A 13,214-nucleotide genomic window follows, 5' to 3' on the forward strand; every position below is an offset into this window, starting at 1 on the left:
GCCTGACCAATGTCTTGCTGTGGACACCACCTTGACCAGGTCAGGGTACCAGCCTGCACTCACCCAGAGACTCCCCACCTCAAAAATCTTTAGGTTTCGTGCACTGGAGGTTTTGGCATCATTCTAACACCAAGGCTGTTAGGGATGTGATAGAACTGTGTGGCTCCTTATGGATTCTGAAGGCTCTCCCAGGATGCTGGAGACATCTTGGTATCCTGCTGTTGTGCAAACAGTTTCCATTGCTTGGAAAGACTGGATCGTAATGAGAAGAGCAGAGAAGTAATGCACCCATTGCAACACTTCCCGTCAATGCTAGTCAATCCACAGATTCTTAGCAGAGCATGTTTTTGCTTTGTTTAGGGATGATTAATAGGTGTTTCTTATAAATTTTTGAAGCTTAGAAGCTCAGCATGGTTCCAGGTCTAAAAGCTCTATTTGCCCATGAAGTGATTTGTTAATCATGTACACTGTCGTCATAGTAACTTTAGGATTTATTGGCAAATATCAGTAGAATATCACTATATTTAGCTCTAAAACCAAGTTTTCGTGAGCTTTGTGAGAACAGGTTTTGAGACCATGTTATTGCTTCATGGAGAGCAGCTTTGGCATGAGCTCATCCTTCTTTTAGATGACAGAGAACCCACACCGGCACTTCCCTAGGGGCTGAAGTCCACAGGAATTCAGGTTCTGCTTGTTAAAAGTTAGCATGCCTGGAGAGTGAGTAAGACTCCTCTTGATCTGCATGGGGACTGGTAATCACAGGTGCAGAGTGTTGGGTTTTCTTCACTTTCCTCGTCCTGTAGTCACTGATCATATGTAAAAACAGGACTTGCACAAGTTTCCCACGGAGTATTTTTTATTTTTAACAATATTTACCATTGACCTACTGTACCCTGGAGATGTGTGGTGTATCTGTGTTCAGGTACTCGCAGAAGCGTTCATTTGTTTCTTTAAAATGCCTGGAGCAGTCAGTGCTGCTCCACAACATTTTTTATAAATCCTTCAGCGTTGCACAGAGCAGCAGGTTCTGGTGGTTTCATCACAAAGCTGTGAGCATGCTATGCTTGGTTGGACTGATTTTTTCTGTACATTACGAGAAAAACTGAGCATAACACGTAGGACAGCAAACTATGGGTTAGAGTAGTGTTTTTTTCACAGTGTGTAGTCGCTTGATGGCATGTAAACTATAATTTTGAATATCTGAAGTTACAGGTGATGCTATGTTAGGACAATTTAGGATTAAGATCACACTAACAAATCCTGTTTTCCCTTGCTTTTGCTTTTACTTTTATCAACTCTGAGACTGAAATTTTCCAAGTCAGAGGTCTCTCTGATGAGGAATATGATATGCAGCTTAGTCACTCCTGATAACAGGGCCAGGAAAAATTCCAACTGCATTAGTGCAGAAAGGTGACTTTGGGTTGGGATGAACCCTTGACTGTTGCTGTGGCAGACTGCTCAGGTTGGCTGTGTTAGAAGCCTTTGAAAAATAGCAGCAGTTAGTTAGCACTTTTGGATTTTAATGTCCAAAAAGGTTTCAGCCAGGCTGAGTGGGGAGGAGACCATCCCATGAGGCAGGACTTTTCCCGGAAGGAAAAGTTGTTAGAGGCCAAGTTGAAGGGTGTGGGACAGAAGTGGTTGTAGGTGGATGGGGAGGAATGGACAGAAGAATCTGTTCTGGCTAAACTATGTCCTCCTCCAGACCCCAGCAGCACACTCATTCCCATCTTTCAGCAGCCCTTTTTGGAGGGCAGGTGTTTGTCATGGGATGTCATGTTTCCTCTGACTCTGGGATGCTCCAGGGTCGAGCGCTCCATGTCTCCATGCAAGTGGCAGTGTCTGGAAGGGGGCTGATGGCAATGGAGGACTTAAACCTTTCGGGTCTTCTAATGACCTTTGCTGGCATCAGCATGGGGGAATTCCTTTTTCCTAAGTCTGCTTTTGAAGAAGATCCAAGTCTTGGGATTTCATACAAAACCTTATGAAGCTTTCCTGCTCCCTCAGATGGGTTGAGTTCAGCTCTCAGAAGACATTGAAACTCCAAGTTCATGCTGTGCTGGAGTGTGGGGCATGTCCTGGGGTTGGAAAACACTCAACTTCCTTAAATTCATCAATTTCTCGATGATTTTATGGTTATATTGGGAGCTGTGACACAAATGTTGAACTGAGGTTTGTACTTTTGTCTACCCATAAGATAAATAAGTGTCTGTAGAAATCAGACTGGAGCAGAGAAAGAGCAGAATGTGGGGTGAATGAACTGATTTTAACAAGACAAACCAGAGTGTTTTGGATCATTCTTCAAATTTAACACCTCAGAATGGACTTTCTAATTTAGCAACTGTATGTTGACACTATGTTCTGACCTAGGGTGTGTTTGGAAAATGTTTAATGATAACGTTTGTGCTCCTGAACATAAAGAGAACAATAATACATGGATTTATGAGTTTCTGTGGCGCCCACAAGCCAGTCTTAGAGACCTGTCCGCAACTATCTGTTACTTGAAAACTCTAAATTAATTTACATTTTCAGGGATCCCTTCACACCAGAAGGAGCTGTTTATTTTTTTTCCCCACTCTCTTTTTATGAAAGGATGGAGAACAAAGAAATACTGAGGGTGGTTTTAATGTATTGCAGAACAAAAAAAACCAAACATTAAAAAGCATTGCAAGCTGGCTGAAGGCCAGTTTTGATCACAAGGAATCCCAAAGTGCTGTGTAAACTTGAACTGTAACGCAAGATCCACTTGGGCATCCACCAGCACGAGTAGCTCTTAGCGACACTTTGGAGCAGCTCAAGCTGAAACTTTCTTTAATCTTTCCCCCCCCCCATTTTGCACCTCCTTCTCCAGGGAACTTCAGCCTCAGCAGAGCCTAGATCTCTCACCTACATTCTTCTCCTTAAATTTAAATCTCCAATTTCTTTGGGTCTGACCCCATCATCATAACTGCTGTTGTTACACCCTCTGTAGTGGGAAAAAGATTAATCTTGGGGACGGTCAGGGTGGCACTTTGAGGCTGTTTTGGTGTGGGATGGGTGTTTCTCATGGTGCAGTTTGCTTCTGCTGCAAGGTGTGGGCACATCCCTGTCCCTTCTCGTCCCCCTCTGCCAGTGCTGGCAGCTCAGAGCTAACTGGGCAGAAAACTCACCCTACCAAAACGTGAAGGATTTTTTCTGCATGTTTAGCTCCCTGTTCCAGCTCACTATGGGATCAGATGAATGGAGATGGAAAGGGAAGAATAAATGCATGAAAGAGTGCTGGGGAGCTGGACCAGCCTCTTGGCTTTGGCTCTTAGATGGGCACGGTGCTGTCAAGTCGTTGTTGTTTCCTGCCACGCTGGATTTCTTTCCTGCGTTTAGTCTTTTCTTCACCCCACTGCTGGTTTAAAGGTATTCCAGGCCACTTTTCCTCATAGGAGTTATTTTCCATCCATTTCTGATTTTGGTTTGCTTGCTTTATTTTTTTTTTCCTCTTTTATCTGCTGGTGTGAGGTAGAAAGAGGAGGGAAGTAAAACTCGGAAGAAAGAACAAATTTCCATATTCTTTGTCCTGTTTTGTTAAGGTTCATGCAGTATTTTTAGTCAAGGAGGTTAAGTTTTGTCTTTTTGGTTTAGATGAAGATTCAGAAGTGTGTAAGGAAATGGTGTTTTTGTCTGTTCTTCAAAACCAGATCTCAGCACAGAATCAAAGACTGCTGTGCTCTTAGAAGTGTTTTATTTTGAATGGAAAAGAAAATAAAGCTGCAGCACTTCCAAAAGTTCAGATGCATTCCTGAAAATCTTTCAGGGGTTGTATGGCTTTGCTACTTCAACTCTTGCTATGAGTTTGATTTAAAATTATCTCCTAAATCTGTTAATAGTCTTGCAAAGCAACTAATTTTGCCTGGCCCTGGATCGAAACAACACAAACCCACCGAGTTCTGCAGGAATTCCTTCAGGAGCCAAAGGTGGTCAGATGTGCACAACAAAGGGTGCATAAATCTAAAATTGTGGTTTGTGACAAACCTCTGTCCACTTATTTTTCTCATTAGGTAGATCAACTTAATACTACTCTGCAGAAGAGACACTACTTACCTACATAATTAATATTTCGTTAAATTTAACAGCATCCTCCCAGAACTCCAGATGTTTTCAGTGTGAGCACAGACAGTGTCAGAGGCAGAGCTGAAAGGATCAGAGGTCCTGCTGGGAGAGAGCCCTTGGGATATGCTTACCCTGGTGTCACATTTACCATATGACCCTTTCTGCTCTTGAATTGCAGGATTAAAAAAGCAATATAAAGAGCTTTTATTTATATAGATATATAGATATAGCTATTTTTGTACCAAAATAATGCCAAATATATAATTCTGAAATTACACAGTTATAGACTGGATATAATTAAAATCATGTAAATTGTGCTGTTAAATGGCTGACTTCTTTCAGAGGAGCTGGTACTAAGTGAAGAAATCTTGTTCCTCATGTGTGTTTTGGTAGAGCTGCCTTGATAGATTTCAGAATGACAGGCTCCACATCAACTTAATAACATGCAAGCAAGGGTACAAATTTATCATCGCTGCTAATTGCAAGTCTGTTGTTTTTATACTGCCATCTAGGCCTCAGCCCCAGTTGGAGACCTGTTCTATTTGGCACTGTGGAGAAGCTTTATAAAGGATATTCTGCCCCTTTAAAGCTTGATAAAGGATATTTTGCTACTTAAAAGCTTGTCATGTACATAGAAAAGAGAAAGGCAATCTCCTGCAGGAGGAGAGAACAGACTTCTTTCACCTGTTTCCACCACTTGGGGTGTGATTAGAATTGACCTTCCTTAGGAACGTGTTCGAATAAGGATTAATTTGCCCAATTTGGGGCCTTTATTCTGTGCCGTCCCATGAGTGGAGGAAATTTCATTGTTTTGTAAAGAAACACAACATTTCACCTACATTGCCGTTCAGCAGGGCTGAGCTAACATGAGAAGAATGTACTGTCTACAAATAATTAATCAGGTGTAAAAGTATCTTCCAAATAATAGCTAGATTTTAGCTCTGTGTCAATATTCAAAATAATTTCATTAAAAATAACTATGTCTCAGTTTTCTTTTCTTTCCTTTTCAGTCTGTTTTTATAACTGCATTTTTACTCATATTTGAAAGTTGTTCGTATTCCTTTGTGTGTGTGAAAGGAAAAGTACACAGAGCAAGGAAAAATTTTTAGATGTGCTTAGGCTACAGTGCAGTTAGGTATTTTGAGAGCTTTGTTGAATAGTTGGGGTAAACAACTGGGGGTGGTATTTTTTTTCTATTCAATTTGTTGTAGTTAGCTTAGTATTTTATTATTACATTTATCGTGTGTTACTATTCTGTTTGGATATATCATTTATTAATTTGATTTTTTTTTTAAATCTCATCTAGGTTATTCTGAGGTTATTCCAAAAATACCCCTCAACATGCCTGAAAACCCTGCGGCAGGTATGTGGTTTGAAAGTGATTGCTTTTGTGGGGCAGTGAGTAAGGAAGCTCCATTTCTAACCTGGACTCCTTTGTGGTGCAGATAAGCAGCAGGTGCTGCAGATTCTGGATCGTCTGCAAGCAAAACTGCATGAGAAAAGGGATTCCCAACACCAGGAAAACCTGGCTGTTTTACGGAACACCCTCAGGAGCCCCTTGTTTAACCAGATACTGACTCTCCAGCAATCCATCAAGCAACTGAAGGAACAAGTGAGTGTAAAATTACAGTTGTTGGTGTGATGATAACTATGGGCAGCATGGAACTTAAATCATGATGTGTAGGCGTGTGTTAACGAGGGTGCTCTTGTTAATAAGCTGTAACGTGGTGTGAGTGAATGTTGGGCTTTTTTTCTTTTGTGAAGCTGATATCAACAGTCACTGCTGAAATGAGAAGTGGTTTTGCAACAAGTAGGTCAAAGGGCAATATGCTTTGAAAGGGATGCAGGAGAGGCAGGTGTTGGGAACCACATTGGTCAGAAAAAAGCATCTGTGAAAGACGTCAGCTCCAGTACTTTGAGTTCTGGACAGTGTTGGACTGGGATCCTTTGTTTTCCAGAGAAGCTAAATACGTTTATCAGCTCACTGGCAGCATCTTTCCTCTTTAAAAGACATCATTGCTTCAGTTCCTGTTAATTTGTACGAGAATGGTTAACCTGCTTTGGGAAAGAAAGTCCAGAAGGCCCCTCCTGAAGATTTGCCAAGCTCCAATGCAGACCTGCCCAAGCTAGTTTTAAAATTACTTGGCCTCAGCAGCAGTCAGAACTTGTGTAGTTTGGTTTTTAATGCCAGCTGACATTTAGGTTTTGTGGACATGGGCATCCATGACATATCTGCATGAACAGGTCTCACCCTGCAGTTAACTTAAAATCAGCAGCAAAAGCTCAAAGTCAGGGCCTGAGCAGCAGCAATCCCTGTCTTGGCTGCACCTGCCCAGCTGCAGATATAGCAGGGTGGTATCAGGGGAACAAGGCCACCTTGCTGTTGTTGCTAAATGTGTTTCACATATTCCTCCCTGGGTGGCTTGGTGATGGCTGTGGCGTTCATTATCCATTCTTGCCATATTCCCATACGTTCTGCATCTCTTCCTTCCTTCCAGAGCTTGAATGCATGTCTGCCTATTATTAAAAAATGTATAAAAATACAAGTATATTTAAGATGTGACATAGTGGATGCTAGGAATTCACGTATCTAGAAAATTTAGGTTTTCTTGAAATTCTATTTAAGGAAGGGCAGTTTATTATATCACACTTGGAATATTTCTGCATTTCTTCATTATCAGTCAGGACTAGAACTGCAAGTTCTAGCAGTGATAGCATGTTCAGTGGTAGCTAGTTTGTACCAAGGCTCTCTCTGGGGAAAGGATAATACAGACCAGGCCTTGGGCTCCTGAGTGACTCTCAGAGTATTTGGATTTTTGTGCCAAAATTTTATACTGATTTGCTTGACAATTGCAAGAGTGCTTGAGTGCCTCTTTAACGTTTGCTGCTTTTGCATGTGTTGTTTCTGAAATATCAGAGTGAAAAGAGGATAATGGGCATAGGCAGGGAAGATGCATGAAAGAAACGAAGAAAAAAGGGTGGAGTAGAAACACATTTGGAACACTCAGAGAACTTTCCTTCTGAAAAACAGTTTAAATTTTATATGGTAGCTTGGTTGTAGCTTGTATTTAGACACTGCCTAATTTATACAGGGGAGTATATTTGTGTGAATAGGCACATATGAACATGTGTACACTTGTTTCTTTGGCAATCTGCACACAACATGGTATATGTGGAAATCCCTTCTTTTGTTTTTTATAGTTTTCCCACATCTTTGTTCATTTTAACAGCTCAATTACATGCCTCCTGACCGCTCAGTAGATTTTGATTTTACTAAGAGAGGGCTGCTCGTGTTTGCTGACAAATCAGTCGCTGCTGGGACACCTTGCAGTTCACCTGGACCCAAAACACCTCCCTTCACTCCAAACCTGGGAGTTAATGAATTTAACATGATCATCCAACAAATGGCAAAGGTAAGGCTCTCCAAACTTATTTTCCTTTAGGAGTACATTTTCACAATGCTTTTTTGTTGTGTTTCTGGGAGCGTGGTGCCTCCTAACCAGTACAGAGTAGAAGTGTGCTGAGGAAAACTTTACCTTGTGGAAGATAAAGTCAGCAGTAGAAAGAAGTGGTTTGGTGGCTTGTTTTGTTTTTTTTCTTTCTTTTCCAATTTTTTTTTGTCTTGCTTCCTGCCGCATGCACCAACACAGTAAAGAAGTTTCAGTTGCCAGAAAATGCTTTTGGTATTTGATGACACTTAGTTGAAAATGGACATTTTCAGCAGAAACTTGTTTTGATGGAGACACTTGTTTTATCAAGTATATTTTGAATGGGAAATATGCCAAATTTGTTAATACATGAGCAGTGTGAAGGATTAAAAGAAGTAGCATGTAATATTTTATTTAACTTCATTTAGTTTGGCTTAACTTTGCCATGTGGATTGTGAAAACTTGTGATTTAAAACTGTACAAATTCCATAAGAATCTGTACAGGTGTACACATCCACACACGTGGGATTGGCATTTATACCACAAATGTATTGTTCTGTGTTACTCTGAACCATTAATTTAATTGGTTAGTCATGCCTTTCTGTATTAAGTAACTGTTGCTAATTGACTACCTTAATGTAGCTGTAATATTTTGAGCATAACTCTTCTCATTAGTATGTCATTAACTCATCAGATAAAAGATTCAGCAGTAAAGACTGCATGTTATTTTGGATAAAGCAGCTGTGATAGTAGTGCATTCTCTGAGTAATATTTCCCAGTAAACAACCCCAGAAATCTTGTATTAAAACTGAAAAACAGGGAGTTGCAAAAGCAAACTTTTTTAACATTAAGTGTGAAGTTGCAGGGAGGGGAAGGAAATTAATTTCTCTATTTCAAAAATACAGTCTTTTGAATGCACACCTAAAAATCAGCATTAAAAGCAAGGGGAGCCAAAAGACAAGTAATTTAGTTCAGCTATGCAGCATTTCCAGAAATCCCAAATATATTGCTCTAGACAGCACTTCTTTCATAGTTCTCATCCAGTTTGGAATTCATCTCATAATGTGAATGAAGTGTGAAAGCAGCTCTTAAATTCCCTGAGGTTTCAGAACCTCAGAGTGCTTGCATATCCAATACGTTGCTATATTAAAAATAATAAATGGAGGAGCTTTTATAGAAATAACATATTCAGTATTTTGCCTTTCTTTAGTCTTAGGAGGAGAATAATTCTTCCAGTGTTCATAAATTTTAAACTAGCTCATTCTGTTCCATTAAAAATTAGTAAATAATTTTATTTTCTGTTTTATTAGGGAAGACAAATAGAATCCATAAAGATTGATAAACCTTCTGTTGGAGGTCTTGGATTTAGTGTGGTTGCTCTTAAAAATCCCAGCTTGGGAGAAGTTGGTATCTTTGTCAAGGAAGTCCAGCCAGGAAGCATAGCTGACAGGTGAGATCTTTATAATTGTGTTGGAAAATTGTACTTTCCATGGAGGGAAAAGTTACGACGTTCACATTGAAAACTCCATCAGAATAACATGTTTATCTGGGTTATCTGGTGGGATATTTTGGTGGTGGTATCTTGAATTCTGGCTTTTCAACTGAAGGGACTCATGTTTTGAGGATCAGATTTTCAGATGAGTTTTAAATATCTGAGCAATTCATAAATGGAATTTCCAGAAGTCGTGACTCACTTTAGAGAATCTTGAGAACTGATTAAAAAAACAAAAGAAAACTCAGAAAAGAATACAAGGAAAATAAAAATTAGATTCCTTTTTAATTTTTATGCATTGTGTCCCTGAAAGATTCCCCCCCTTGTTCCTTTATTTATGTGCCGCTGACAATGCCCTATTTATAGTTGGTTTTACTGTTTGTTTCCTGTGTAAATTTAGATCCACTTCTCCCGACAGATCCCCGCACAGATGTCATCATAGAATCAAGGCTTCAGGCAGTTTCTTCCTGTATTGTCTGTGGGTTTTCACCCAACAACAAAAGGCAGAGCAATCCTTTAAAAATAAAATGTGATTGTAAAACCACAAGAGTTGGCATGAGACAAATGCAGTGCTCGGAATTATGTTTCAAGAAAATGTGTCTAGATTTCAAGTCATTGGTGTCACTTTTTAAATAACACATGTCAGGAAGTGCCAACACAGGATGACAAAAAGAGTGGGGAGAGGTTGGAATGATAATGGCGATGGGCCCACAGAGAACACACCAGAGAACACTTAAAGAAAAGCATATTAAGGCTCTTTCAAAGTGGAGACAGATGGACTGATCCGGATGTCAAAAGGAGGGTGAATATCTCACTTTAGGATTTGATGACCTGCTGCTCACTTTCTTTGATGAGAGAATCTAAAATATGGTTAGTGCTTGAAGAAAGTGATTTCTGGGAAACATTTTAAACATGGCATGATAAAAAGGAAGTTTAAAATGCCTTAGTTAAGATGTGCAGTTACATTGTTTGGGAGTTTATAAATTTCCCCAGCATGCTTCCCATTTTGCTTCTGAGACAAGATCTCCTGGAGATTTTTTTTGGATTCCTACAGAGCTTTGAAGACAGTGTCTGTCTATGTAACAGTTTGGTCTCGTGCTCAGAATGAATATTTAATAAAGGAGATGAGTGATGGTTTCTCTCTTGTCACAAATCTAAATTCATCACTGGGATGAATTAACTGTGAAATTTACATTATGTCAAGGTAGCAACTGAACTGTGTATTGCTCAAAGAAAGTTTCATGTGTGAAGCTTGATACTATAAATTTTAAGTAAAATATAAGTATGCAGCTCATTGATCTTCAGATTAAATAATGATGCAAAACAATATCAAAGCCTGAGTTGTGGATACTCAGAGATAGTAGCATGTAGTGCTAAACACAATGAAGAATAGTTCCTAGTTTATTGTGAAACTACAAAAATAATTTTTTTCTGCTTTGCAGTTCAATATTAACAAGGAAGGATGAGGGAATTTCAATTAAATTTTGAGTAGAAGCAAAATAAAAAATTGAAGAGATTTTTGTACCATGATAAAGCTGGAGCAAAATGTGTCTAGGCAGTGCAGTTTACAGTGTGAATTGCATGTAGTTTGGAATTTGGTGAAGACATCCTAATAAGGAGATTTTTAAAATATATAAACGTTTAACCTTGCACAACTATGTATTTTGCATGTTCATATTTAAATTACGTGAGCCCGATGTGAAGTCACTCTGGTGCATTAAAAAATTGCTTTCAATGTTTTGTTAAGGGATCAAAGACTGAAGGAAAATGACCACATACTGGCCATTAATTGCACCCCATTGGATCAGAACATTTCCCATCAGCACGCCATTGCCCTCCTCCAGCAATCCACGGGATCCCTACATCTGGTCGTGGCCAGGGAGCCAGTTCAAGGGAACAGCAGAACTTCAGCTGTCTTATTAAGTGATGTAAATCCACCTGAGACTGTGAGTTGTTGTAATACTGTCAAAATCAGATTTTGAACTGTGCTGGATATTTTGTTCATGTCTCTTAAGTGTTTGTGTTAGCAAGTTTTACATGCAGGGATTTTTTGCTTTAATCAGATTTTATATGTGATGACATTTCATTTAGACTCACCATGCAGTAAGTGTGAGGCTTCCATTGCAAAGCTGCATGGAACTGTTATAAAATAGATCCTGGGTTTTTATGGGATAGCAGAAGCTTTAATAGATCAACATATTCTTAGCAGCAGGGTCTGTTCAGCATAGGCTGGGTAAAACATTTTATGAGTATACCCAGCTGAAACCTACTTGAGCTCAGCAATTAAAGGTGTTCTGATTACATCGTAAAAGAGAGTAAAAGTAACCTCTCATGAACACTGTTTGAAATATCCCAACCAATTTAAACTTACACTGCTCAAACCAAAAAGCCTTGTCTTTGTTTTAAAAAACAAACAGAAATTACCTGTAAAGAACCTCTCAGTCACTGTTTATTAGGGTTTTATTTTATCCACAAATTTCATTAATTGTGAACTCATTTTGTTTTCCTGACAAAGGAGAGCTTGTCACTGGGACAGGTAATAAATTAGGGCTGAACTTCCACCTGTGTTCTACCCATATGGCCCACGTGGACCAAAATCCACTGAATTTGGTCAAACTGCACATCTAAATTCAGGGATTGCAATATTGGAATCTTAATTTATTATGCTAGTAGATTTTGATGGAAATCTGGGTAAAAGCAGTGCTTTTCCTTATTCTCAGTAATTATTTCCCTCATGATTATTACAAAGGTAGTGAAATCTGAAGGCTTTAGTGGATAATCAATATTGTTTATTGCACTGAAAATTTTAAAGAATTAAACTTTAACTGCTTTTTCATTGAAAGATCTGCATTGAACAGACTAACAAAATAAAATACAAATATATATCTCTACGGGGGGTCCTTAAATTTCTTTTATGATATTTAACTGGCTTTGGCAAAGATTTTCAGTATGCTAATAAATCTTTTATTCACAGAAGACTTAAATCTGCCTACTCTGCTCCATTTTGGTTTCTATGAGATATTAATCTGACAGAAACATTGGCTGGGTTTGGGTTGCTTAACAGCTTTGTTATTTTCAGATTGTCTTGTAGAACATAAGGTCATGGTACAGTGTAGCTTGGAAAATTTGCTTCCAATTCAGTATGGCAGAATATTGTGTTGTGCTATTAATTCAGTACTGGTGGTGTTTAGAGTAAGTGGAATAACAGAAATAAGAATTTGAGCAAGGCTAAGTGAAAACTAGGCCAGTGCAAGCTCCTTGCCCCTGCTTTTCCCTCTTGTTTATAGTGTTCTTGATTTATGAAAAACTGAAAGGATAGTTTTCATTTTGGCAGGAAAATCTCAAAATTGCTTTTTCCTAGTCAAGCTTTTTCCTAGTATCCTGTTATCCTGAAAGTGAAGGACAAACTATGTGTTTAAAAACAGATGATAAATCCCACTGCGTATTTATAAGGAAATGGAGCTGAGTGAACAAAATCCCACAGATCTCCAATATGTGGGGTAGAGACAGAAAATTGCTCTGATTAATTCTCGTCATTCACGTGAAAGTGAGAAACATTAATGATCGCCTCAAATTAAAATCTCCTGTTTTTATTAATTGCAGATTCACTGGGGCCACATTGAAGACGTTGAGCTGATTAACGATGGTTCGGGATTAGGCTTTGGAATTGTAGGAGGAAAGTCAAGTGGAGTAGTTGTAAGAACGATTGTTCCTGGGGGATTAGCAGATCGGGTAATTTGTTATATTATGTCACTTCTTGTTTGATTGTAAAGTATAATTAACTGGTTTTGACAGTCTTAAAATAAACTAATATATTTAAACAAAAGGAAGCTGATAGCATCAAAGTCTGAATGCCAACATATACTTCATAAATAAATATGTTGAAGGCATGATTGAGGAGAAAGTCAGCACCTGATATAAATTAAGTTGTTTCTCAGACATGCTTTGGCTTTTGTAACATTGTTGAACATGCAGAAATTCTGAGAAGTTGCCTTATATTTTCAATACTTTTTATATTTTCAGCTTTTGGTCAGTGTGGGGGAGGACAAATACACTGTAGAATTTGACAACATCTATAGGGACAAACTCTCCAAATGAATTGTCAGGCAAGAGGATCTGTCCTATTGAAGTCATTGCATTACAAGATTCAGTTTAGAAGTTGAAAATGTCCTGGTTGTAGTGGATTTCATTTCCAGGGGTTTTGATCCCTGCCT

General features: G+C 38.9%; 1 protein-coding gene across 6 annotated transcripts in view; it reads left to right on the forward strand.

Annotated features, from left to right (window-relative positions):
- Positions 1–5,386: 5,386 nt before the first annotated feature.
- PATJ (PATJ, crumbs cell polarity complex component) overlaps positions 5,387–13,214 on the forward strand; it is a 140,651-nt gene continuing 132,823 nt past the window's right edge. For all 6 annotated transcript variants that reach the window (XM_027694499.1, XM_027694497.1, XM_027694500.1 and 3 more), the window contains exons 1-6: positions 5,387–5,443; positions 5,526–5,692; positions 7,311–7,493; positions 8,819–8,958; positions 10,748–10,946; positions 12,604–12,732. In XM_027694499.1, the coding sequence (XP_027550300.1) occupies positions 5,422–5,443; positions 5,526–5,692; positions 7,311–7,493; positions 8,819–8,958; positions 10,748–10,946; positions 12,604–12,732 (840 nt within the window). In that variant the 5' untranslated portion in view covers positions 5,387–5,421. The remainder of the gene's footprint in view (positions 5,444–5,525; positions 5,693–7,310; positions 7,494–8,818; positions 8,959–10,747; positions 10,947–12,603; positions 12,733–13,214) is intronic.

The sequence above is a fragment of the Neopelma chrysocephalum genome, unplaced genomic scaffold (genome assembly GCF_003984885.1).
Source record: "Neopelma chrysocephalum unplaced genomic scaffold, ASM398488v2 Primary Assembly neopelma1_97, whole genome shotgun sequence".
NCBI classification, from domain to species: Eukaryota; Metazoa; Chordata; class Aves; order Passeriformes; family Pipridae; genus Neopelma; species Neopelma chrysocephalum.